Raw genomic sequence first — 25441 nt, 5'->3', positions numbered from 1 at the left:
AGAGCCGCTTTAAAGGCTATGTACACCTTTGAATGGATTTTTTTTTAAATGAATCAATGTGTTTTAAATCACTTTTCTAATTGAATTTTATTAAAAATAAAAGAACTATAGGCTGAGAGATAACGATACAGCTTCCATGTATACTATGATACATAGAAGCTGCATCGTATGCGAGATCTTGCTGGTTATCGTCGATAAATGTTATTTGTAGCGCTGTTTTTAGTCAGAGCGACTAACTATTGTGATAGCGAAATCTTGCATTCTGACATCGTATGCAGCTGGAGATTATAGAAAGGTGCCAGAGGCATGATGGGAGCGCAGAAGTTCATTTACATACAGTAAACCATGACACTAAAAAGCCATACATAGTGTACATGATAAATTGAATGGACCTTACATCTTGAATCAAGCTTTTCAGAAAGTTTGCTTTGTGTCGCAGAGGATCATGGACCAATCCATCACAAAAAGACACTACACCATGTGGGAAATTGTGCTGTGCAAGCCATGCTACCACTCTTTGCTTCTGCATGTCAGGTCTGCCAGTCACATAAATAATGAGGTAGCCAAGATCCTGCCAGTGCCTAAGAAAACAAAGAAAGTATTAAAAGGGTTCTGGCTATACAAGAAGAATAGCAGAACTATTGTACAATGGAGGAAGCAGACCTCACTACGTCTACTGCTCCCGCTCGGACTTTGGGGTCACTGCCCATAATGGAAACGCTGGCTGCAAAAGATCCATCAATGCTGAACACTACAAATTCTGTTGTTCTTGGTAAAACATGGAGGTAGCTGTCAGCAAATGTATGGTCTCCCCTAAAAAGAAAAAAAAACCAAAACATATTTTAGTTCAACCCTCAAATTAAATAATTTCAGAATTTTACAGAGAAAGAAGCCCAAGCGGCTCAGATTATTTTTGCTTAAAGTGAGTTTGTCAGTCGTTTTTACCCCCAAACCGCCGACACTGCTAGTCAGGTATAGTGGAAAGCAGTGGAAACATACCTATGTCGACGATCTTAGTCCTTGCATAACTGTAAATAAAGTCGTTTTATTCTCCCACACAGTATGCAAATTAGCTTGCAAGTGTCCGCCATCCTGAGCTCTAACCCCTCCCCTCTGTAGGTGACTGACAGCTCAGGATGGAACGGTGTATGACGCTGAAGACCAGTAGAGCAGTCAGTTGAGAAAGGTATGTTTCCACTGCGACCTGGGCTCCTATATACACATTTGGTGGCTCTGCCCCGATATTAGAAATTTCTGAGAATCTGTTCTAGCCCTATCAGATCTATATGCAACATAATAGACCAAATTTTACGAACCATTATAATCCCCCCCCCCCCCCAAACTGGAGAACGACTCAATCGCCTACTTTAACGCAATGGGTGATTAAAGTAGATCAAATCTATTATATTGAAGAGACAGCAGCCCTCTCTAACCGCTACCCATATTCGCTTCTCCACGTTATGGGAACCATGAACTTCTTTACGAACCTCAGAACAATTTATCAAACTTGCTTCAGATTCACAGTGATTTCCTGGTCTTCGGATGTACTATGACTATTATACGCTAATTGCCATAACTTCCCTGTACTAGAAACTTGTCGCTTTAAAGAGGCTCTGTCACCACATTATAAGTGCCCTATCTCCTACATAAGGAGATAGGCGCTGTAATGTAGGTGACAGCAGTGCTTTTTATTTTAAAAAAACTATCTATTTTCACCACTTTATTAGCGATTTTAGCTTTATGCTACTGAGTTTCTCAATGGACAACTGGGCGTGTTTTACTATTGACCAAGTGGGCGTTGTACAGAGGAGTGTATGACGCTAGCCAATCAGCATCATGCACTCCTCTCCATTCATTAAGTCAGCGCATAGGGATCCTTTTAGATCACTATGTGCTGTCTTATACTAACACATTAACGATACTGAAGTGTTTAGACAGTGAATAGACATTCCACGGGATGTCTATTCACAATCCCGGCACTTCGTTACTCTTTCTGTGGTGGTTACAGCAGAACAAGCAATCTAAAAGGATCCCTATGCGCTGACTAAATGAATGGAGAGAAGTGTATGACGCCGATTGGTCACTGATTGGTCAGCGTCATACACTCCTCTGTACAACGCCCACTTGGTCAATAGTAAAACACGCCCATTTGACCATTGAGAAACTCATTAGCATAAAGCTAAAATCGCTAATAACATGGTGAAAATAGTTTTTTTTAAATAAAAAGCATTACTGTCACCTACATTATAGCGCCGATCTCATTATGTAGGAGACAGGACACTTATAATGTGGTGACAGAGCCTCTTTAAATACTCTTTAATACCCCACTCTCTCTCCCTCCTTCCTCATTATTCCACCCCCTGTCCTCCCCCCTCTCGCTCCTCACGATTAACATTTCAACACTTTGCTTTGCATACAGCCTTTGCCAATCCTATTCGTTTAGCTTTTCTATAATCCTGTGAAGATAGGTAAGAACTTAATAGGCTGTACAATGTATATTTTCTTTGCAAACTATTGTGATTGAAATTCTTGATTCTTTGAAATGTATGTATCTTGCGTATTTGAAAATTAATAAAAAAAACAATTGAAAAGAAAAAGAAACACTACAAAACGAATCACCCAATTTTTGAGGCAATAGCAAAATTATCTATCTTCTCAAACGTCATAAAATGAGCATTTCTGCATAACATCACAATACCTGACAACCATTTTGAGAGGATATACTCCAACTCCAAGTTTTTTATGTTCCGGGATCACGTAAGAAATCCTACCACTGCTGTTAGTTATTTCAGTATCAAAGTAAACCCATTCTCCAGATGGTGGTTGAGTCATAATATGAATATCCACCTAGAAGAAAAATATATATATCACAAAATAAGAAAACTACAATTAATGAGGCACATGATTAACACAGATTGCATCACATGACTCTTTTTCAGAGTTGCTGACTGGCTTACCATGTGACACCAAAGTTGACTGTATTATTTTTATTCAAATAGACTGTATTCTCTGTACTTATTAATAATACTTTCTATTGCTTTCAGTTAAACCCAGTCACACATTTGCTCACTCTCCAAGTTTGGTCTAGAGTCTCCCGAAATATGGGAGATTGCCTGCTATGCTGGTATATTCTCCCGCAAATGCTGTTGCGCCACTAGGGGGAGCTTGCATAATTTATACTGCTCCTATTGACTTCAATGGGTGCTGCATAAATACGCATGTAAATAAGCTCCCCTAGTGGCAGCTGGAGGCAGCGAGAGTTTTATTGTTTAATTCTATAGCTGTGGAAGTGAAGCCATGTGTTGGCACTGTTTACAAGGGGGCACTCTTTTGGCATTTTAGTTTATAGGGGTCACTCAAACTAGGCGAGGCACTTTACTGGCACTATTATTTCTGGTGATAGAGTTGACACGTATGGATCAACATAACTGAATACGACTACTTAAAATGTCACAATTTAAACATTTGCAGTCATATTTCTTGTTTAAAGCGTAACCATCAGTCATTTTTTTTCTAGGACATGACACTTACAGTGGTCCTGGAAGCCAACATACTGTCTTACCTTCAGAGGATTCCTCACAATATAATATCTTTTGACCTTGCAGACCAAACTATTTTATGAAATAATGATGCTGATGGTGACCAGATGGTTCCCTCCATTCATTTCCACAGATACAGGTTGTTTTTAGTGTAAGGAAGCCCTAGAAAATCTCAGCTTCATGGACCTTTGTATATTTGCCTTATGACATTTATTGCTCGTAGCAAATGTTTTCACTTTTCCAGCCCTCTTGTCACCCCGGAGAAGGAGAACAATGCAGCAAAGCGCAGATAACATTCATTCTACATTTGGAAGATCCAAATAAATGTCACTGCATTGCTCATGATGCACTTCTGCTACCCATTTGGAGTCATCTATGCTTGCTGCTCATTTAACCTGCTTTATTAACTTTTTATTGTAAATTCTGTCATTAGTAGAAATTTTAGAAAATTATAAGGCATAGGTGGTTACAAAAGGGACAGGACATCTAACTGTCAGGTAGAAAACGACATGTTGACATTGTACAGTATGCAGACAAAGTCAGAAAAACAATAACATGTATGTAAACAAAAAGCACTAAATCCTGTACCTCCCACCACCCCCGGATCTAGAAAAATGAAGAAGGGGGGTAGAAAGATAGATGAAAGGGGAAAGAATGAAAAGAGAGGGGAAGAAATCAGTGAATCCCATCATGGCTACACACCTACGCAAGAGTGGTAACATAATGAAGGGTTGCTCAGGAGAGCACTGTATTCTGCGGAATGTTGGAAATCTATCCAAAGATTCCAGGTCTTGTAAAATCGATCATGATCGTCTGAGAGAGAAGACGACAAGTTTTCCATGGTCATCAGGTCATTGACCTTAGATATCCAGAGTGAAATTGGAGGAGATCTCTGCTGTTTCCGCAACAATGGTATACACATCTTAGCTGCAGCAACTAGATGTCTCAGAATTAAGCGTTTGTAGATCGGGATTGGAATCTCGCAGTGATGTAGAAGGAACAGTGCAGGGCCCATTTCCATTGTCAAATCAGTAGTTGTGCGGATAACCCTGGTAAATGTCTCCCAAAATGGTGTCAGAACCTCACAAAACCAGAAAGTGTGCAAAAACGTGCCCTCCTCAGAGTTACACCTTTACACATTGAGGATGCGTACAGGAATATAGCATGCGGCGAGTAGGAACGCGATACCAACGTGATAAAAGTTTATAATTAGGTTCCTGAAATCAGTAACTAATGGAGGTCTTGGGCATAAGGGTAAAGATTCTGGAACACTGTTCAGGGGAGAGAGCTATATATAAGTCTGCGTCCCACTGCAAGAGGTACGTTGGAGGTGATTGGTTCGGAGGTGTTAAGAGAACTTTATAAGTCAGTGACAAGGAATGGTGCAAGAATTTTGTCCCAAGGCAGAGAGTTTAAAAAATAGTCTTCTCCCGTACATAGGAGTTTCTTGTGGGGAGAGTGGATAAGAAGTGTTTGAGTTGGAGTGTCCAGAGCACAAGGCTCCAAGATTGAGGAGAGTTCCTCAGAAGAGGGCCACTGTAGGTCAGTGCCAAAATGTGTTCTAAATTTATCAGCCTCTGTCCATGCCGAAACATTGGATCGTTGAATCCAGGAGGGAAAGCTGGATTTCCTAAAATAGGATAGAGTGGAGAAGAAGGGGGAAGTAAACGTGATTTTACATAGGATTCGCGGAAACAGTCTAGAGTGGGACCTATAATTGGGTGGAGACATAGGGAGCGAGTTTGGGATCTGTCCAGCCAGGGAAGAGCTTTTAGTGGAATTCAGGTAAAACTTTGTTCGATGAATACCCATGGTTTGAACAGGGCATGTCTGCACCAGTCCAGCATTCGAGTAATATGAGAAGCTGTATAATACATCTTAAAGTCTGGAAGACCTATCCCGCCTCGATCCATAGGTCTGCACAAAAGCGTACGTTTGAGGCATGTTGGTTTTCCACCCAAAATAAAGGAGTTTTGAAGGGATACGATAGCGTTAAAGAATGCTGGTGGGATTTTAATCAGGATTATTTGAAAAAGATATAGGACGCGGGGTAAAACATTCATTTAATGATCATCGGCCAAACCATATGAAAGTTCCCTTTGTCCATCTATCAAAGTCCGCCTTAATGTTCTGAAGGAGAGGTGCAAAGTTATGCTGGTAGAGTAGAACAGGATCAGCAGGTAATTGTACACCCAATATTTAATCGAGCGTGTCGCCCACTAGAAACTAAACGCATCGCGTAAAGACTGGACTGTGATAGAGGGCAGAGTAACCTTCAAAGCTTCGGATTTTAAATAGTTGATTTTAAAGTTGGAAAGGCTCGCATAGTTCCGAAATTCAAGCATCAGGTTTGGAAGAGATATGGTGGGTTGGGAAACAAAAAATACAAGTCATCGGCATACGCAGCCACTTTGAACACTTTATCTCGGACCGTAATTACATTTATATCTAGGTTAGCACGAACCCTCTGGAGAAAGGGTTCTAAAGTCCGTATAAAAATCAAGGGGGGACAAAGGACAACCCTGACGGATGCCACGGAGGATATTAAAATCTTCCGAAAGGACACCATTCACCCAAACTCTGGCCGAGGACGAAGAATAAAAAGAGAGAGGATCCTTGTCATCATGGGTTCTTTCAGACCAATGCTGTGAAGCGACTCCTCAAGGAAGACCCAATTGACACGGTCTAATGCCTTTTCAGCATCCGTCGAAAGAAGAATAATTGGCAGATCATCAGATTTAGCACTGCCTATCAGATCTAGGGCTTTGTTTGTATTATCACGCGCTTCCCTACCCGCCATAAATCCTTATTAACTTTTTTTAAATGATTTAGCCATTATTTATGTTTTTCTCCTGGAAATGAGCAGTATTATTTGTATTGTAGAATTATATATAGTGGTTACATCTGTAAGATGAAAAAGGATGTCCATACAACCAACCTTTTCCCCCGTAAGTGTGACCATGTCTAGAGGGCCATACATAAACCTTCCAGTGAGAGTCTGCAGTCCATCTTCATTGGCTACAGCATCATTAATTCTGTGGTTGGCAGCAACATTCTGAAAGGTAGAACATACGGGGTTAATAATGAAAGTGTACAGAGGGATATTCTGCTGTCCAGGTCTATTGTAATGAAACAGATTTCTGCTCTCATTTTTCATATTTGTTATGACAATGGAACAGGAGAGAATAGAAGAAGCGGTGTCCGCTGCAACGAACTACTTGTCTGCTGTATGTTTATACGTCATATAACAATTTCTATTATACGTTTTTCTCTAACATGATGGAAATTATATCAATTATAGAAAATATCATAAGGATTTAAATGGCAAAATATCAGGTTAATAATGGGGAATGATTTAAGTGTTTGAGACAAAGTTACCCGTAGTTTTACATGTGTTCTTTTCCTTAGCCACTTCTCCCTTGGCTTTGATGGGCTGAACACAGAAACTTCTTTTCCAACCAACTCCAAGACACTTGCCGTTTCATGTCTCATGACCTGAAATGAACATAGTCATGACTTTTCAAGAAGTCGGCAGTATAATTTTCATAATCCATGATCGCCACAAACCCAACATTTTTTTCCACTCCTTTTTCTTTTTATAACTAAGTGGATGAGCAAATAACAGATTTCTGAATACACAATGTCCTTACTTCTCCAGGCTGCAACATGTGAGATTAAAACAATGTACTTCTACACAAATTATAAAAAATAGTTAGAAATCTTGTCAAACACTGTATTTAGAGTCTGTAAAGATTTAATAATCGATGTATGATATCTACTTACATCATTTGTAAATTTCTCCATATGTCTTCATTTTGTAGGTCTTTTGACCCGTACAGCAATTCTAAACATAACCTATAGAAGTAGGATATACCGTGACATAACCACTTGGGTTGGGTCATGACACGCTAATAAAAGTAGGAATCTAGGCAACTACACTAGGATTCCTTGTTTTTATTGTCATCCAGTCTATTATGTTTAAATAAAAAAGTAGTTTTCTTCATTGGTGCTTGGTTCTCCTACATCTATGGATCCTGTCTTATTATTTCTTTAGGAAATAGATGTGTAATGCCGAGCAGGTACACTATAGGGGGAAATTATTATCGGCTTTCTGCCATATACAAAAAAGTCCAAAATATTTGCGCTAAGATTTGGGTTGTCAAAAAGTGGCAAGAAAAGTGGGTGGGGTTAACTGGGTGGGGCAGGGCCATCAAGTTTCCAAAATATTTATCATTTCTAAAGACGGGAAAAATGTTGCCACAAATCTACGCCTGCCCATAGCTGGCTTAGATTTCATTTTCTGTCTTAATACATTTTTTTTTTTTTTTACATTCTTTGATTTATATTTTCATCTGAATCAATATACAGTAGAAGCATAACATAGTCACAACAAGCATACATGGAAAGTGCTACAAAACAATGTTATGGTAATATGCATACAAAGTTCCAAAACACAAGATACAGCAGATGTAGTTGTAGATGTAGATACAGCTCAGAAGCCAGCAGAAGGAAAAGTTATACCGGGAACAGAAAACATGGATATTAGGAAGCATATACATATCAATACAAGACCATCAATACTATCAGGACTGTAGGCACCACGGCGATCAGAACCAGCACCCTTCAGCAGCACCAAACACCGATATACATAACCTATGTCAGAGAGAGGATAAAAAATAGAAGCAAAACAAGAGAACTCAGTCGGATCCAACAGATTACCCCCCCAAGTCTCAGCAATGTCCCTATCCGTATCGGGCATGCACTCCCACTACTCCCAGTTAACGACATCCGGACTCAAACTGCAAGGAAGCCCGCTCTCCCCTCCCTATGGCGCTTAGGCATATACCAAATAATCCTCAGATTCACAGAACTCCCTCCACTCCTGCCAAACCAAACTCACATGCCCTGAAGACATATGCTGGGCCTGTGTTGCCTCCTCCATTCTCTGCAGATGTAGTATCTCCTTAAACCAATCAGTAATCGCAGGCACGCTACTGGTCTTCCAAAGACATGGGATAACAGTGCGAGTCGCGATCAGCAGGAAACTAATCACGGTTTTCATATACCCTTTGATCGCGCCAGGGAGCATGGAGAGAAGCAACACCTCCGGAGTATTGGTTATCGCCTGACCCGTGATCTTGTGAATCAGGCCCACTACTGTAGCCCAGAATGTGTGTATTAATGGGCATCCCCACCAAATATGCAACATAGTGCCACCTGCTCTGCTGCACCGCCAACACTCATCTGGTACCTCTGGATAAAAGGAATGGAGCAACGTCGGGACCCTATACCACCTAGATAAGATCTTATAGTTCGTTTCCTGGGCTTTACAAGAGATAGAGAACTTATGACACAAGGCAAACGCTCTCGACCAGTCAGCCGGCGATGGGGGCGAGGCAAGCTCCCTCTCCCACCCCTTCACAAAGGACGGCGGTACGTCGTTACTTAAATCCTGCAGAAAGTTGTAAATGATGGAGATAGTTTTAACTGGAGGAATAGAAGCAACACACAACTGCTCCAGCGGTGTCAGGTCCCTATGCAGATGCAGCTTCGTTTTATTAGCATTATAAAAGTGTTGTACCCGCATAAAGTCCCACCATCTAATTAGTGATCTCTCCATGTCCGGGACCAATACTTCAAAAGACCTAAGACCCTGAGTCGTTAAAACAGGATGGAAAGTCAGCGGCAAAGGTCTAGAGGAGTAAGAGAGAAAATTGGGATGCAGCCTAGGGGGAAAATCAGCATTGTGGGATATCGACACCATCAGACCATCTGAAGGTATCACTACCGCAAAGCCCCGGAACCGTTTATTTGTGAGAGCTACCTGTCCTGCTACAAAAGGGAGGAGGGTGTTATATCTAGCTGTGTAGTACCGCGATCTAAGCCACAAAAGTGCAGTGAGGAGAACCGGCGCCAAAAAGTACTCCAACCTCACCCATAACTTAGAGTTTTTATTATGGAACCAAACCAAAATTCGAGCACTCACCGCCGCAAAGTAGTAGGTCTGACAATCAGGGAGCCCCAATCCCCCATATCGCTTCGTCTTAATGAGGGTAGCTTTTGCAATCCTAGGTGGTCTAGATCGCCAAATGAACCTGGTCAAGGCTTTATTTGATAAAAGGAAAAACTGTCTAGGGAGTGTACACGGAACCATCTGAAATAGATACATCAACCGAGGCAGGACGTTCATTTTTTCAGCACTAATTCTTCTCAACCAAGAAAAATCCTTGGTATCCCATTTGGCCAAATCAGATCTAATAGCTTGGAGAAGAGGCAGGAAATTGAGAGAGTAGGAATCCGCAAGATCCACCGGTATCTTTACCCCCAGATACTTCAGCCAGCCAGTCTTCCATGAAAAAGAATAATTACTACGCAACTGACCAGGCTCAGAAGCCGGTAAAGAGATGTTCATGGCTTCACTCTTAGAGATGTTCATCTTATAACTACTAAAATAACTATATGTTCGTATCGATTTCATTAGAGACGGCAAAGATAAATGTGGTTGTGTAATATAAAATAATAAATCATCCGCAAACGCAGACACCTTAAATTCCATATCCCCCACCTGAATACCCCGTATATCTCTATTGTTCCTCACTGCTACCAGGAGATGCTCCATAACCACAGCAAATAACAAGGGAGAAAGTGAGCATCCCTGTCTAGTGCCATTCCCAATCCTAAATGGAGCAGACCGTGAGCCATTGATCCTAATTCTCGCCTGAGGACTATTATACAGAGACAGTATACGTGCCTGCATTAACTGACTCACCCCCATCTGACCTAAAACCGCCTCCAGGAACCCCCAGTTCACCCGATTAAAGGCCTTCTCCGCATCCAAAGACAGAATCATACTTGGAATGTTATTCTGCTTCACATGATGAATCAAGGAGAAGGTCTTAAGCGTATTATCTCTGGCTTCGCACCATGGAACAAAACCCACTTGATCCGGGTGAACCAGCGAGCCCAAGAACCCGGCCAGTCTATTTGCTATCAGCTTAGCATCCGTATTGATGAGGAAGATCGGTCTATAACTTGCACAATGCTGCGGATCCCTACCCTCTATTAGTATGACCGTGATATGAGCCTGCAGAAATGAATCAGGAAATTTAGCATGGCCAGATATCGAGTTAAACGACTCCAGCAATGATGGCACCAATTCCTCTACTAATTACTTGTAGAAGCACGCCGTATACCCATCCGGCCCCGGACTCTTCCCAGCTGATAAGGATTTAATAGCCTGTACTATCTCCTCCTTAGTGAACGGCAGATCCAGACTTAGAGCCTCATCTCACGTCAATGTAGGCAGCGCAGTATCCTCAATATACTCAGACAGAGAGAGCAATGGCTCGGGAGGAATATTACCAGAAGTTGGTGATGGCAAATTGTAAAGCGAGGAATAGTACGCACAAAAGGACGATGCTAGATCCTCCGCCTTGTACGCCAACTCACCCGACTCAGTTCTTTTAGAGGGTATAAAAGAAAGAGCCGCACGATCCCGTATTGCTCTAGCCATTGCCTTCCCTGCCTTATTACCCCACTCATAGTAAAAGCGCGAGCATACCTGATGAAGCCGAGCATTGTTCTTATCCAAGAGAAGCTGAATGTCGTGGCGTGTTCTAGTAAGTTCCCTAAGTGTACGCACCTGCAACGTCTGTTTATGTTGGGATTCCAAAGCCTGCAATTGGGCTAAAAGCGTGTTACGCTGCGCCTCCGCTCCCTCATGAGACGAGAACCATGCTTAATAAGAACCCCCCCTAAGAACACATTTGAGGGCCTTCCACTTCACGGCAGGAGCAGTAGTATCCCATGCATGATCCTCATGAAAATTCTCCACTGTCCTTTTCAACTCCAACATACACAAGGAATCCTTCAATAAAGACTCGTTGAGACGCCAGGTAAATTCTCTGTGGTGGAAAGCGCAAAACAAAAAACACCGGAGTGTGATCAGAGATAAACACATTGCCTATGGAAGTATCCACCACAAAGGATAATAAGCTATGATGAACCAAGATATAATCTATCCTGCTATATGAATTATGAGCAAAAGAAAAAAAGGAGAAATCCCCATCATCTGGATGAGCTAATCTCCACGCATCACAAAGTTGCATATCTCTAAGCCTCTTCCTCAATTTATTATATGCCAATGAAGTCCGCCCGGAAGATGTATCAATTAAGGAGTTAATGGCCAAATTAAAATCCCCACACAAAATAGGAGTGCCTGATGAAAAGGATCCAAAAGCATCTAATATTTTCAGGAAAAAAGGGACTTGGTTAGTGTTAGGAGCATAAACATTGGCCACCGTAACGGTGCGATTACCCAATTCACATTTCAGGAAAAGAAACCGTGCCTCGGCATCATGAAGGAATCCACTACCCTCCCTTGGAAGGATTTGTGCAGGAATACAGAAACACCTCTAGTTTTACCATTCGGGTTACTACACTGATAGCCTATCGGGTAATATTTATTTTTAATCATTGGAATATGGTCCGTCTGAAAATTTGTTTCCTGTAAACAAAGAACCTGGGTCCTCCGTTTGTGCGAGGAATACAAGATCTGCGACCTCTTCTCTGGAACATTAAATCCCTTCACGTTCAGGGATGAAACAGTAAAATCTGCCATTATCCAAGAACGCGAGGATACCCTTGATGCCGCTAGCTGTAAAGGCAAATAAATTCAAAGCCGTCGCCGCGGTGCCCACAAACATATCAATGCCGTTAATTATATTCCGAACCCTCCATGTATACATTGCATTTCTATAGAACAGCATAAAAAAAAAAGAAAAAATACAAAAAACATAAAGACAAGCAAAACATCCTGTCAAGAAGAAACTACTATTTCGTGCCACTAAGCACCTGTATCACTACAGAGAACCGACCAATTCTCAGTGAGTTCCTATGTGGGGGACAAGGAAGACTACTGTACAACAGAGAAACTTTATCAATTACAGTAAGACACGTGTATAAATCGACACTCCACAGCCTATGTAATCACCTCACTCTGAAAAAGGGATATACAAAACTATTTTAGGGACAGACCTTCCTTACATTGCGATGAACTAGATAGGGGGTACATATGAGCCTAGCAAATGCCCTCATCAGACCTCCACTCGTAATTAAAGAAGAGACCAACAGTAAGTACAAACAGGGACCATACTCAAATCCAACATGAAGCAGCAAGTGACCCTGTTACAAACTTCTTGGAACTAAAAACACAGAAAATCCCCAACTTGGCGAGTACCTGCAACATAAAAGAACTAAGAGGGAAGAAAAGTAAATTAACGCTCTCGATGTCCTGATGGGGAGGCTCTTGGTCTCCAATGCGGTCTCTGTGGCAACGGCGATCTGGATCTCTCCCTCCTTCCAGGCCTGGGCACCACGACGGAAGCAGTGCCCTGCCCCAGTAGACGAGCCACTTGGAAGACGTCGCAGTCCGGCAAGGAGATGGTGGGAAAACCTACGGCCCGCAAAATACCTGGAATATCAGCATGCGTATATAAGGAAACGGCCTTGTCCTCTATTCGCACATGTAGGGCAAACGGAAAGCCCCATCTATAGGGTATTCCACGCTGTTGCAAAACAGACGAGAGGTCGCATCAATGCACGCTGCTGCAGCGTACGTCTCGCTAAATCTGGAAGCAGGAGTAACTTTGCGCCATCAAAATCGATCTCGTTCTGCAATCTCGCTTTCTGCATAATCTTCTCCTTTAAGCCATAATAATGGATACGACAGATGAGATCACGTAGTCTCGTGGAATCAGCGCTCTTCGGCCACAAGGCCCTGTGGGCTTTATCAATCTCAATATGAGTATCCACTGGTCGATTAAGCAAAGTGTTACAGATACCTGTCAAGGTTGGAATCAGATCTGAGGTACGCGTCGCTTCCGGCAAACCTCTGAGACGTATATTATTCCGTCTGTTCCTGTTTTCTAAGTCATCTAATTGCGCTTGAAGGTGACGCTGCTTAGTAGAGGAGACACTCTGCGCTTCTTTAAGTTGTTGAATGGAAGCAGACATAGACTCTTGCAAGGATTTCAGTTTCCCCACTTTTGATCGCAGGGTCGACTCCTCAGACTGTACAACATGTAGGTCACGTCGCCACGCCATTTTTAGGTCAGAAGCTAGTATGTCCATGTCCCTTTTGGATGGTAGAAGTGCAAGCAAGGCCTGTAGCTCCGGGTGGCCTCGGAGCATTGGGGCCGCAAGCTCTGGAGGCGACAGGTCCCCCATAGGATTCTCCTGGAAAGGGGATAATGGAGCGGATACCCCCCTATCTCTCCACGAGACCTCCGAGGCAGGCACATCACCGGGGGCACTCCCCTTCATCTGAGGAGGAATCGTCCATATCCCCCTCAATATGGCCTGACTCTCCATGAGTCTGGGTGGACTCTGCCAAAATATCCTCCCCGGCACAGCGACATTGCCGTCTGCTCTAAGGCCCTCATCGGGACCACACACAGGGGCAGGCTCTGCAGCCACACCGCTCACCTCTACATCCTCCTCTCTGTCCTCCTCCACTCTCCGATTCCGGCAGCCGCTATCTTGGGCTTGCCACGTGTCGACTCCGGCTGCACCAGGTAAGTGTCATCCTTGCTTCACTCCACTGGCACTCGCCTTGTCAGTAAGGCATCGTGCGGCCAGCTCACCGGTCCTCGGAGACCTCATCTCCTCCACCCGACGGGCGATCCGAGCAGGGCTGTGCTATGCACTCAGTGCTGGCGCTTCCAGCAATGCCGGCGTCGCGGCACCCTCCGTCCCAAAATCGCCATCACAGAGCGGCTGAAAAAATTTCGATATCGGGGTATCCGAACCCCCTTGTGTCTGGGGACATTTTCTAGTCCGGGTTTTCCCCATGCTGTCACCGGTCTGTCCCTGTATAGCTGAGGCCTATGGAGAGCACTCCTCAATCACGTCTGCTCTCCAGCTCGTCCAGCCACGACCCCTGTCTTAATAAATTTGCCACATCTGGGAAGTTCTAAAGAGGTGTGCACCCCTATGTGTTTACAAAATTCACTGCTAAAATAAAACCGTGTTATTGCGCACATCTCAAGAATGCTTTCCTCAATTATTATGTTTATTTTGAAACTGGTCATTGAAGCAGTATGTAACTAGCGTGAACACATTTAGTTATGATAATACAAAGCTAGTCAGACAGTGACATCAAAACAGAAATACTGAATAAACACAAATGTATCACTCACTTGTCTCAATAGAAATGAAACAACATCTGTGGATTCCCAATAACTGGCATGGAAAAGGTGTGGAAGAGCAACTGTTGGGAAAGCAGTGAGGGCATCCGGACAATAGAGGGCATAGTCAATCCTTTTTGTGCCCCACCACTTCGCTGCAACTAACGGAGAAGAAAAAAATGACCTTTCAAAGTTTACAGAAATGAAAAGTAAGGAAACAATTGTAACTGCACACAATCATGGCAGCCATTTTAAGGCAGATTCACTATACTTCATCATGCTTGTAAAATGGCTGCCACTATTGTATAAGTAGCCTAGAATATATTATATATATATATATATATATATATATATATATATATATATATATATATACACACACACACACACACACACACACACACACACACACACACACATATACATACATACATACATACACACTGTACAACAAGAATTTTGTTCGACCTTGTAAGAAAAAAAAGCTGAAAATCCTGCTAAAGACGTGCTTTACATGCAGTTTTCCATACTAGATACACCTCCAAACATACCAAGATCGCTTTCCTCATAGCATACATGCAAGTTAAGGTCCTTAGTTCTGCTAGTGTAAACCATTACTTGTTACCTCATGCAAACTAACAAACCCAAAATGCTTAACAAGCGTCTATTCTATAAGAACATTACATAATAAATCATTCCATGGAGTGTTACTACAAATATAATTATTTATACATCTGACAATTCCATGCCCACAACGATTACAAACACAGTTTGCTATGAACCCATTAAATTTAAATACCACTGGATGGGGCAAAACATAGAAAAATGTGTGCACATTCATGATTTCTTTGGTTATATAATTCATGTAATGTGCTAGAGTGTGGTGTATAGGCCCAGGAATGCTCAATTTAGCACACTACTTTTATACTGAATACTTAGATAGCAGGCTGTGCAGTTTCTCGGTAACATAGCATACAGATCGAGCCATCTGCTTCAGTTTTTCCAGCAGACAAAATGTAAATCTAGAACAAACATGGACATTCTGGTACAAAAGACATGTGACTGGTGACCAAAGCAATGTTCTCCACCCCCCCAAAAAAAATCTTCAGCTCATATATGTATAACTCCATTTACTATAAACTTTCAGTCAATGATATTAGTTTATAGAACAGGAACAGTACATCAATACTGTTAACCAATTCATTAAATGTCATTTTGGTGACTATTTCTTACCAAGAAGCTTTGATAAATGGTAATGTCATTGCACGGCGCTAAGTACAGACATGTGGACAGAAAGTACCGGTCCAGCATTTATCACCATCTTTTTGCTGTCCTCATTGGAGGGCAGCATAAGATAGTGACAGAGATGCTGATTTAGCGTTCTAAGTGTTATGTGTAGACGAAGTGTACTTTTTGTAAAATATACAGTTTAATCGCGCTGTGGAGGAGCCGATAACCCCGCCCTCCTGCCGCTGATTTACAGTTTTCCCGCTATGCACAGTAACAATAAAGTGAAAACGGTCAATCATCGGCGGGAGGGCAGGGATTATTGCCACATCATGAATATGACAGACACTTTTTCACAGTGTGATGCACCAATTAAACTAAGTTTTAGAAAAAGTACACCTCACCTACACAAATGCTTAAAATGCTGAAACCAACACCTCTGCTACTATCTTATGCTGCCCTCAGCGAGGGCAGCAAATAGGTGGAGACAGATGTTGGTACTCAACATTCCAACACTACCAAACAAATAATACAGGGGCTTCTAAAACCAGCAGAAGTCTGAGTGGAGGTTCGTAAATAAGCAGAATTTTCTATTGGGCTGCCGATTAATAATACGGAGTTGCCAGTCTGAGCATCTATATTCTTAAAGATAACAACTAGTAAGGAGCAGCACTGTAGCCAAGGAAAAAAGTATTGCTTGAAAAAGCTCTCATTGAGAGAGTAAAAAGTCGCTGTCTGATGTTCTGGTGATTACATTTTTACTAATTTCTCTCTATATTCTTAAATATATTTTTTTGTCTTGTTTCATAAAAACTATGGACACCTTTGTGCTCTCTTCTTTCCTGAACATTAATCTAAGCTCAAATCGTATTTCATATGAGTTTATTTTATTTGATTGTATTCAATTTCAGTTTAGATTAGCGTTCAAAGAGAGGGGCTGCAAACTGACCTGACAGAGAGACGTCTGATGGAATGAGCACAGAACGGCAATGTGCAGCGGGCATTGTATTGTAATACATACAAGCTGCAGAAGCCATGAGGTAGAACATTTTTAATGAAAACCAATTGCAAATCCGTTTTATTTATAAAAGTACATGTAATATAATTTAAAAAAAACATATTCAAAAGGTGTCCATGTTGTTTTGGGGGGCATAAAATAACATCTATACCTGTGCCCTATTTATAAACCGACACGTAGTATTAGTACCTCCAATATCCCTATAGTGAACGTACAGTAGAGCATTACTTTGTAGACCCTAAGCTTTATGTCTTAAAAATAGGACAATAGTCCACTGTAAGGTAGGAGAACTAAGTTGCAGGTAGTTTTTGAGCCAGAAAGACGTGGCAATAGAAATACACCCTGTTCAATGGCGTAGGGAATTCTCTATTGATATATTAAACATACAACACCAGTAGGTTTAGTTTTTCTTTCCTGTGGAAGGGTGAAAGAAACAAAATGACAGAGACACATGTTTACAACCCAAGGTATGCTTAAATGAAGGCAACATATAATAAAAAGAAATAAACATCACATACAAAAAAAATGGTATGGCATTGTAAGCAGCATGTTAACCTTTTGAGATTTGAAGTGTCAAGACTTTTATCAGCTTTTACTGCTCGGTACCAATAGCCCTGGCAATAAAGTAATTGAAGGACTCAGAATAAATGTGCCTAGAACAGGGGTTACATCCCAGAATGCTGGCCTTGGATGGGTTAATAGTACGACAGCCTCTCTATCTGGAATACCTTTGGAGATGTCCGAGCCTTGGATGCCTGGGCTGGTGCTGTGCTTCCAATCCCCCACCTCTAGCATTCTTCCTATGTGACTCTGCTCAGTATGGTACTGATTAAGTTTTGTGGGGGAACTTGTTTTTGTGCTAGGTTTGTAAGGGAGGGCAAGTTGTGACAGAAGACTTAGCTTTTTGGAATGGTTAAGATGATTTTTTGTTTCTAAAGGAACAAAGCAAACACACCAATTAACACCACAAAACATGCAAAATCACGTCACAATTATTATGTTCTCCAGCAAAAAGTGTATTTAATCATCAGAGAATGTGATCAGCAGTGTGCTCTCTTCTATACCGGATGTATTAAATGTCATTATCAATTGCTGGAAGACATGAAAACCAACTAGACTGTAAAATATTGGCATTTCACAGATTAAAAAGGTGCCAAAAGTGCATGTGTTCCTTATAAGTCCACAAGTGCTCCTAAAATCTGGAACAGTTTCCAAGCTGTTCTTTCTGGTGAGACCGGCAGTGCCGAATTTCATGGGAACTTTTGGCAGAAACAGGGTCCCATGGCCTTTTAGAGTAAGAAGGAAATCTCTGGGGTCATACTTAGATGTTATCTTTTGAACAATGACCCTTTCAATCCATTTTTTAAAGCAGATGAACGGGACAATACTAGAATAAGGAATGATTTGTTATAAGCCGCTTTTCTCTCGGCATGAAGATTTAAGATTTATTAAGCATTAAATATGACCACAATGACTAGAGAATTTGAAGGCAATGAGCTGGTCACAGACCAGACTGTATGGGACACCGTTTCTCTTCACTTTGGGTACTGTAATAATCAGTATATATTGCAAACTCTATTTGCTTTCTATCATATACCTCTTTGGTAACATTTACTTAAAATAATTATTTACAGCTTGGGTATAAGTTAAATTTAAGATTTTGTTAGCCGTTCAGGATCCCTTTTTCTAGCCTCAGCCCACTGATTAAGAAGATATTTGGTAGTTCTGCGAAAGTCTTGTACCATAGCGATACAAGTTATTTGTTGAGGACAACCATCACAGTAAAATCTTGCTGCTACTTTCAGTTCAGTATAGAATACATGCAGGTGTAGTTGGATTGTGTGAAAATTAGAGGAGCAAATTTTATGGGTTATGGGGAAATGGCACTTCTCTATAGTAAAGCTATTTTAATATGATCTACAGCAATGTGACTGGATGTGAGGATAGATTCATGCAGGTGGAGAGGACGTAATTACAGTTCTGAAGCATCTAAGGATGTAAAAGCAGTTCTGCACACTGGACGGACAATCCACTCATAACATGCAGGAGAAAATACCTCCAATGACAGTAGGAAGCAAAGCATTTGGACACAGTCATACACAAAGAGATTGTATATGTGGGGAAAACCAATCTACATCTTGGGGCATACTTACACCCGGTATATGGATATGCTCTCGTCAAAAAAGAACAACTGGCAAGGAAGGAAGCTAATGAACTGAGCGGGGCTATCCGATATACCCAAAGCCGTCCTCTGAATTGTACAGCATGGGAAAAATACTCAAGTATATATATATATATATATATAGATATATATATATATATATATAGATATATATAGATATATCTGAACTATGCATGTTAGAGCAGAAGCATGTGAGAGCCATGTATGCCAAGCAGGAAATAAATAGCATGGTTCACCTGTAATAAGACAAAACACCCACCCAACCTCTTCAGGTTATTTGCAGCTCCTCAAGCGTCAAGTCACTGACTACCTGAAAATAGCAGCTGCAATACTCTGACACTTCATACAATTGAATAATTACATTTTATATAAGCAAATGGGTAGATTAATACTAAACATAGTCTCCAATTGTTAACAGTTCCTGTATCACAGCACTGAATATATTGCTGCGGTCTTCTAATTGGTGGCTTTTGCCCATTAGACGGTCTACAAAAATTATATGCATATGTATATATATATATATACACATATATATATATATATATATATACACACACACACACACACACATATAGTTGAAACTTTGAAATAAGATTTTTCTGGACAGGGCTAGTGTTTTAGTAATGTATAAAGATCAAAAAAGTAACGTCCAGCACTCGATCCAATGTTTATTGGATCGAGTGCCGGACGTTACTTTTTTGATCTCTATACATTGCTTCGTCTGCTGCCAACCCAGAGTTGTCCTGTCTGCAGCACCGAATTGGATCATAGCGTGGCGTCATTGATATTCTAGGTGCACGGTGAGTGGACTAATATTTTTTGTTTACTTCCGGTGTTTTAGTCCTTCCACCACCAGTGACACAATAAGTATTGTTATCTTTTATAATCTACAGGGCTACAAGTGCTATGGAATCTTAGATCACACTTGTTAGGCAACAAGGCACTTACTGTTGGCTATGTTTGAAGCCGTGTAACTGTCGGCCATTCCAGAAACCTGACTTGCAATGCTGATTTCACTTGCTCTTCTGTACCCCCTGAAGTGGGGAGCTGTTATGGGGGAGGAAGGGGAGGCATTTTCCACGAAGACTGTACCATGAAACTGAACAACATCCGCTATGAAACCGAAAAAACAAAACAGGAGAACAGGGAGAAAAACAAAACAAAACAAAACAAAAATAAAATTAAAAATTTAGACCCAAACAGGACAAGAAAACAAGGCGGCATTAGGGGGGATGAAGATGCAACACCTCAGATGTGAACATCATAAAGCATTCAGAAACACAAAGTAGGATGTATAAATTGTCAAACCAATACAAAGACAAGCAAATGAAATATCAGCCTGGAGTTTATTTAATGGCAAAAGTTTGGGGGAAGGGGAAATGCTAATTTATATATATATATATATATATATATATATATATATATATATATATATCTATCACACACATATATATTATATATATCACATTTGCTTCGGTTCTGGGCAAAAAAAACGAAATCATTTTTTTTTAATGCAATGCATAACCCTTAAGCTAATGACATTTATATACATATATATGTACTTGATATATTTATATGGGCACGCACACACCAACTTGCCTATGTATACATATACACATATATAAACATGCATTTAGAAGCAATAATGGGAGCATGTCATTGGTAGGAGAGAAATAAAATAAGTTTTTTTTATAAAAAAAAAAAAGGAAATTTGGTGGTAACTTACTGCAGACTGAAAAAAAACAAAAAAAACAGGGAAAATATACTGGTTTCATATGGTTCATTACGAACAAAGACATTATATGTGCTAAGAAAAAACTAGCAAAGTGAAGTGAGGCCTCTTGATGGACCACCGATTTTGAAAATGTCCTTTGCATACAGATTGTGAAGGAAAAAATGTTTGTTCTCAGGCCAGAGATTCACATTTCTGTGCCATATAGAATGTCCCTAACAAAACAAATAAAAAAAAGATTGATTGTGAACGGAAAATATTAAGGCTACACCTAATACCTAGGGTTGTCATTTGACATCACTGGTTAAAGTGAAGCTCGGGTTGGGAACTAGAGTTGTGCAGAATTTTAAAAAAACAAACGGTCTGCTTTTTTTTTTCCCCCAGAAACAGCGCCACTCTTGTCCATGGCCTGTGTCTGGTGTTACAGCTCAGCCCCTTTTACTTGAACAGGGATGAGCTGCAATTATTTATTTATCTCTGTTGCTTAAATAGCGCCAACACATTCTGCAGCCTGTACAGAAGTGATCACTCGCTCTCCCCAGTGGGGCTCTCATATCACTTCATCTAAATTCCCTATCTGCAGAGGTCGCTTTAAGTATTTTCCAGCAGAGTAGGAATATGCCTCTCAACATTTTTTTTAAAGTATTTTTAGCCAAGCAGTAGTATATAATTTGCGGTAATTCAAGTTAACATTACATAGGCATACCTGATGTTAAAAGGCTCCCTATGTATGCTGAGAATTACTATATTTTCTAAGGCTTCGTTCACATCTCCATTGGGACTCTGGTCATGGGTTCCCTAGGATCTTTCCCTCAGGGGAACCCATGAACGGAAACCAAACTGAAAGAAACGGAAACCATAGGTTTGATTTCAATGGTGACGGATCCGGTGCAAATGGTTTCCATTTGTCACTGTTGTACGGTCAGGGACTGCGCTATTCATTCCATCAAAACGACGGAACCCTTAAACAGCCGTGACAAACAGAAACCATTTGCACTGTATCCGTCACCATTGAAATCAATGGTAATGCAAGCGGAAACCTATGGTTTCCGTTTGTTTCAGTCTGGATTCCGTTCATTGGTTCCCCTGAGGGAAAGATCCGAGGTAACGCCTGACCAGATGTGAACGAAGCCTAACAATGCTTGCGTACATATATGAGTAATTATACACACACAGATCATACACTAAACATAAGTAACTGTCAAATTGGAAGGATTTTTACCAACACAATCTAATAAAGACAAATGGTCCAAGATCGTAGTCAAAGTAAAAATTCTTCCATTTACTAAAGATACCACTGCTTGTCAATAAAAAAAAATATTATATGCTGCTGACCATGCTACTTAATATAAGTTTCCTGGACAGGTTGCACACGAGAGTAGTGCCGCGGCGCACCTCTCCTGTTTCATAACAGCATTCAGTCTTATGCGTTTTTGCGACCTCTGCCTTTCTGAATGTTTTTGGATTGTGCAAACAGGGATAACATACAAACGCAAAGCAGATGTTGCCCTTGGTTGGATTTGATGAAGAGCTGCAAGGCAACAGTGCTAAGCATTATGTAACCATGCTGCCATGCCAAACACATCCCATGGACAAGAGTGGCACGGTTTACGGAAAAAAGCAGATTCTTTTTTCTTTCTAATCTAAAATTTTAAGGATAACCATATATTGGCAAATGTTTACATGACACCAGTAGTAGGTAAACTTGTCCTGAACCCTGCTATCTGTGAGTTCTTAAAGAATGCATGAGGAAAAGGAAATATTGTGTTCACACAATGGACATTTTCCAACAATTTTTTTTTAAGCCTATCCACTTTAAATGTTGGATCTGACCATGAATGCACCGAAGGCTCTTCCCATAAGAATTATAATAGTGTTCCCAGAAAAAACAATAATGAAACATTGAACCATTTTAGAGATTTGGCAGGGGGGGGGGGTTTATTAAAACTAGTGCAAAGGGAAAGCAACTAATCAGATTTTTCCTATCATTTTGCAGAGGTACTTTTGAAAATTAAATTAAATTAAATCAATCTGATTGGTTGCTTTGGGCAACTGCTTCCCTTTTCCATTGCAGTATTTTTGTTGAATTTCAACTTTTATATGTATCAACTTACCTGGTGCTGTATTTCACGGGTAAACTATCCGTTGAAGGCCGCCGTTGGGTCATGTGATCTTCACTCTGACTCCTACAGTGTCTGCTGTAGGTACGAGAATTCAGTGTCTGAATGCAAGTCTATGTGACTCACAACGAGGCTCTCAAAGGCTTATATTGAGTCACTGACTTCCAGTACCTCCAGACGCTCTAGGAGAGTCAAGGCGATGATCACATGACCCGATGGCGGCCCAGAACGGACCTGTTACTTGTGAAATACTGCACCAGGTAAGTTGATACGCAAAAATACACTACATGTCACCACATATTAAAATGGAGGGGGATTATCTCAATACAATATTCTAACTCATTACCAGTTCGTATTCCCAATAACCCCTGTAAATTGCGCTAATTCAGTTTTACATCCAACTTGCTGAATGCCACCCTTACCATAGTGACAGTGCCTCGTAGAACTTCACTATGTTACAGAAATGTTAATAAATATTACACAGTACAAAGAGAATAAAAAAACGTCTGTTAGTGAAAAAATAACAGTAAACATAACACTGGCATTTATGCACCATAGAAAAAATCTTTGGTACCAAACCTATGAGAAATTTATGTTAATAATATTTGGGTCAGACATAGCTAAGCTTATTAGCTCATTTACACCTAAGGGCATGGATATAATGCAAGCTGAAGGCAAGGTCTGACCCAGAGTTTATGTATTTATCCCTTGAAAGATAGAAAAAAGAAGAATCAAGTGTTCTAGGTAAAGTCTCTAGTACCTCACATAGAGGTTAACCCCTTAACGACCAATGATGGGTTCTAGTTCCGCTCTATGACAGATAAAGTAGTCATTGAGATCTCATGGGTACTGCCACTGTACACATGAAATCAGCCGCAGGAGCACGGCAGTAATAAACAGCTGGGCTCCTTCCACAACTGCCAGGATCGGTGATAAACCCCTTAGATAATAATCAATAGCGACTGCGGCATTTAAGTGTTTGACATCCCATCGGCGCCCCACGATGCAATCAGCTTGGCCGACTAGGCGGACTGTCAGTGATACTTTGCTATATTATACAAGCATTTGAAGGATCACTGCTTCAAGTCCCCTAATTAGACAAAAATTAAACCCTTTTTTTTTTTTATTAAAAATAATTTGATTTTTTTTAAAAAGTGGTTCACCTTAAAAAAAAAAAAAAACTACATATTAGGCACTGCCGCAATCATAACAACCCGTAGAAAAAAACCGAAATCGTTAAACCGCATGGCTTATGGTGTGAAACAATGGCAAAATTTATGTTTTTTCCCATTTCACCTTTAAAAAAATAAATAAAAATCTAATCAAAATTATATGTACCCCAAAATGATACCAATAAAAAGGCATCATACAGCTACATTGACAGAAAAACACAAACATGTTTTATTGTGCAAAAGTACTAAAGCGTAAACGTACTGACCTGCAGAATAAATGACTAAAAAAAAAAACCTGCAAAAGAAATAATGGTAGAATGAAAAAAATAAATAAATAAAACAGCTAATCAATAAATTCTATGTACCCCAAAATGGTGCCATTGAAAAACAACTCGTCCCTCAAAGAACATTCTCTTATACAGCTACACCAGCGGAAAAAAAAAAAAAGCTATGGCTCTTGGAATGCGAGGATGAAAAAAATGGTTTGGTCGTTAAGGGGTTTTAATACAATATATTTTGTCTTATAAAGACATAGACAAGCTAAAAATACACAGAAAAGCATGCAAAATATGTCTCCTTGTGTAAGCAACTGCCACATATAAAAAAGTCAAAATGAAAAGATGAAAATGGTTCTAGTAATTATAGCACACAATCCGGCATAAAACTAGAAAGCCAGGAAGTACAGAGCAGCGTAGAATAGACATGATGGCTCAAATGATGACACTTTGTTAAACAACGTTTACTATTATACAATAAAGCATTTACATCGAAATTTTTTAAAAAAAAGCCGTGCAAGTCACAGATCAATGTAAAACATCTACACATGCTCTTCTTCAGGATTAACTTAATCTGAAAGCTTTTCTTACATGTAGTATCAGCCTCATTATCTGATGTAAATTGCAATATAATACATATATAGAAATATTTTGAGCTAAACATTTAAACGTTCAACACTTCAAATGAATATAAATGACCCAAATATGACCTAGTCGATAGGCCTCCTTCACACTTGCGATTGAATTTCGATCTCTGGTACAGTGTGCAATACTTCAGGCGCTGCATAATGCAATGCATCAAGCACATGACAACAGTGCTTCTATGGGGAAATACAGTGAAACATGCTGCATATTGAAAAATATATAGTGCGCGGGAAGTCAGTGCAGTCCACTATATTGGAAGTGTGAACACCTTCACAGAATACCATTGCCTCGGTATCCTGGCACCTACTCCATATGTTTTTGGTTTTTTTTAATCAATGTTATTTT

General features: G+C 40.5%; 1 protein-coding gene across 11 annotated transcripts in view; it reads right to left on the bottom strand.

Annotated features, from left to right (window-relative positions):
• PITPNM2 (phosphatidylinositol transfer protein membrane associated 2) overlaps positions 1-25441 on the bottom strand; it is a 352986-nt gene that overhangs the window by 24583 nt on the left and 302962 nt on the right. For 8 of the 11 annotated variants that reach the window (XM_075834044.1, XM_075834086.1, XM_075834087.1 and 5 more), the window contains 8 exons: positions 20101-20265; positions 17699-17902; positions 14738-14886; positions 6918-7034; positions 6478-6594; positions 2699-2847; positions 664-813; positions 398-581 (listed from right to left, as the gene is read on the bottom strand). In XM_075834044.1, the coding sequence (XP_075690159.1) occupies positions 398-581; positions 664-813; positions 2699-2847; positions 6478-6594; positions 6918-7034; positions 14738-14886; positions 17699-17902; positions 20101-20265 (1235 nt within the window). The remainder of the gene's footprint in view (positions 1-397; positions 582-663; positions 814-2698; positions 2848-6477; positions 6595-6917; positions 7035-14737; positions 14887-17698; positions 17903-20100; positions 20266-25441) is intronic. The other 3 variants (XM_075834088.1, XM_075834089.1, XM_075834090.1) reach the window with 2 other exon arrangements.

This window comes from Rhinoderma darwinii, chromosome 1, assembly GCF_050947455.1.
Source record: "Rhinoderma darwinii isolate aRhiDar2 chromosome 1, aRhiDar2.hap1, whole genome shotgun sequence".
NCBI lineage: Eukaryota > Metazoa > Chordata > Amphibia > Anura > Rhinodermatidae > Rhinoderma > Rhinoderma darwinii.
Note: the sequence above shows the minus strand (reverse complement) of the source record. Positions and strands in the feature narration are given on the sequence as shown.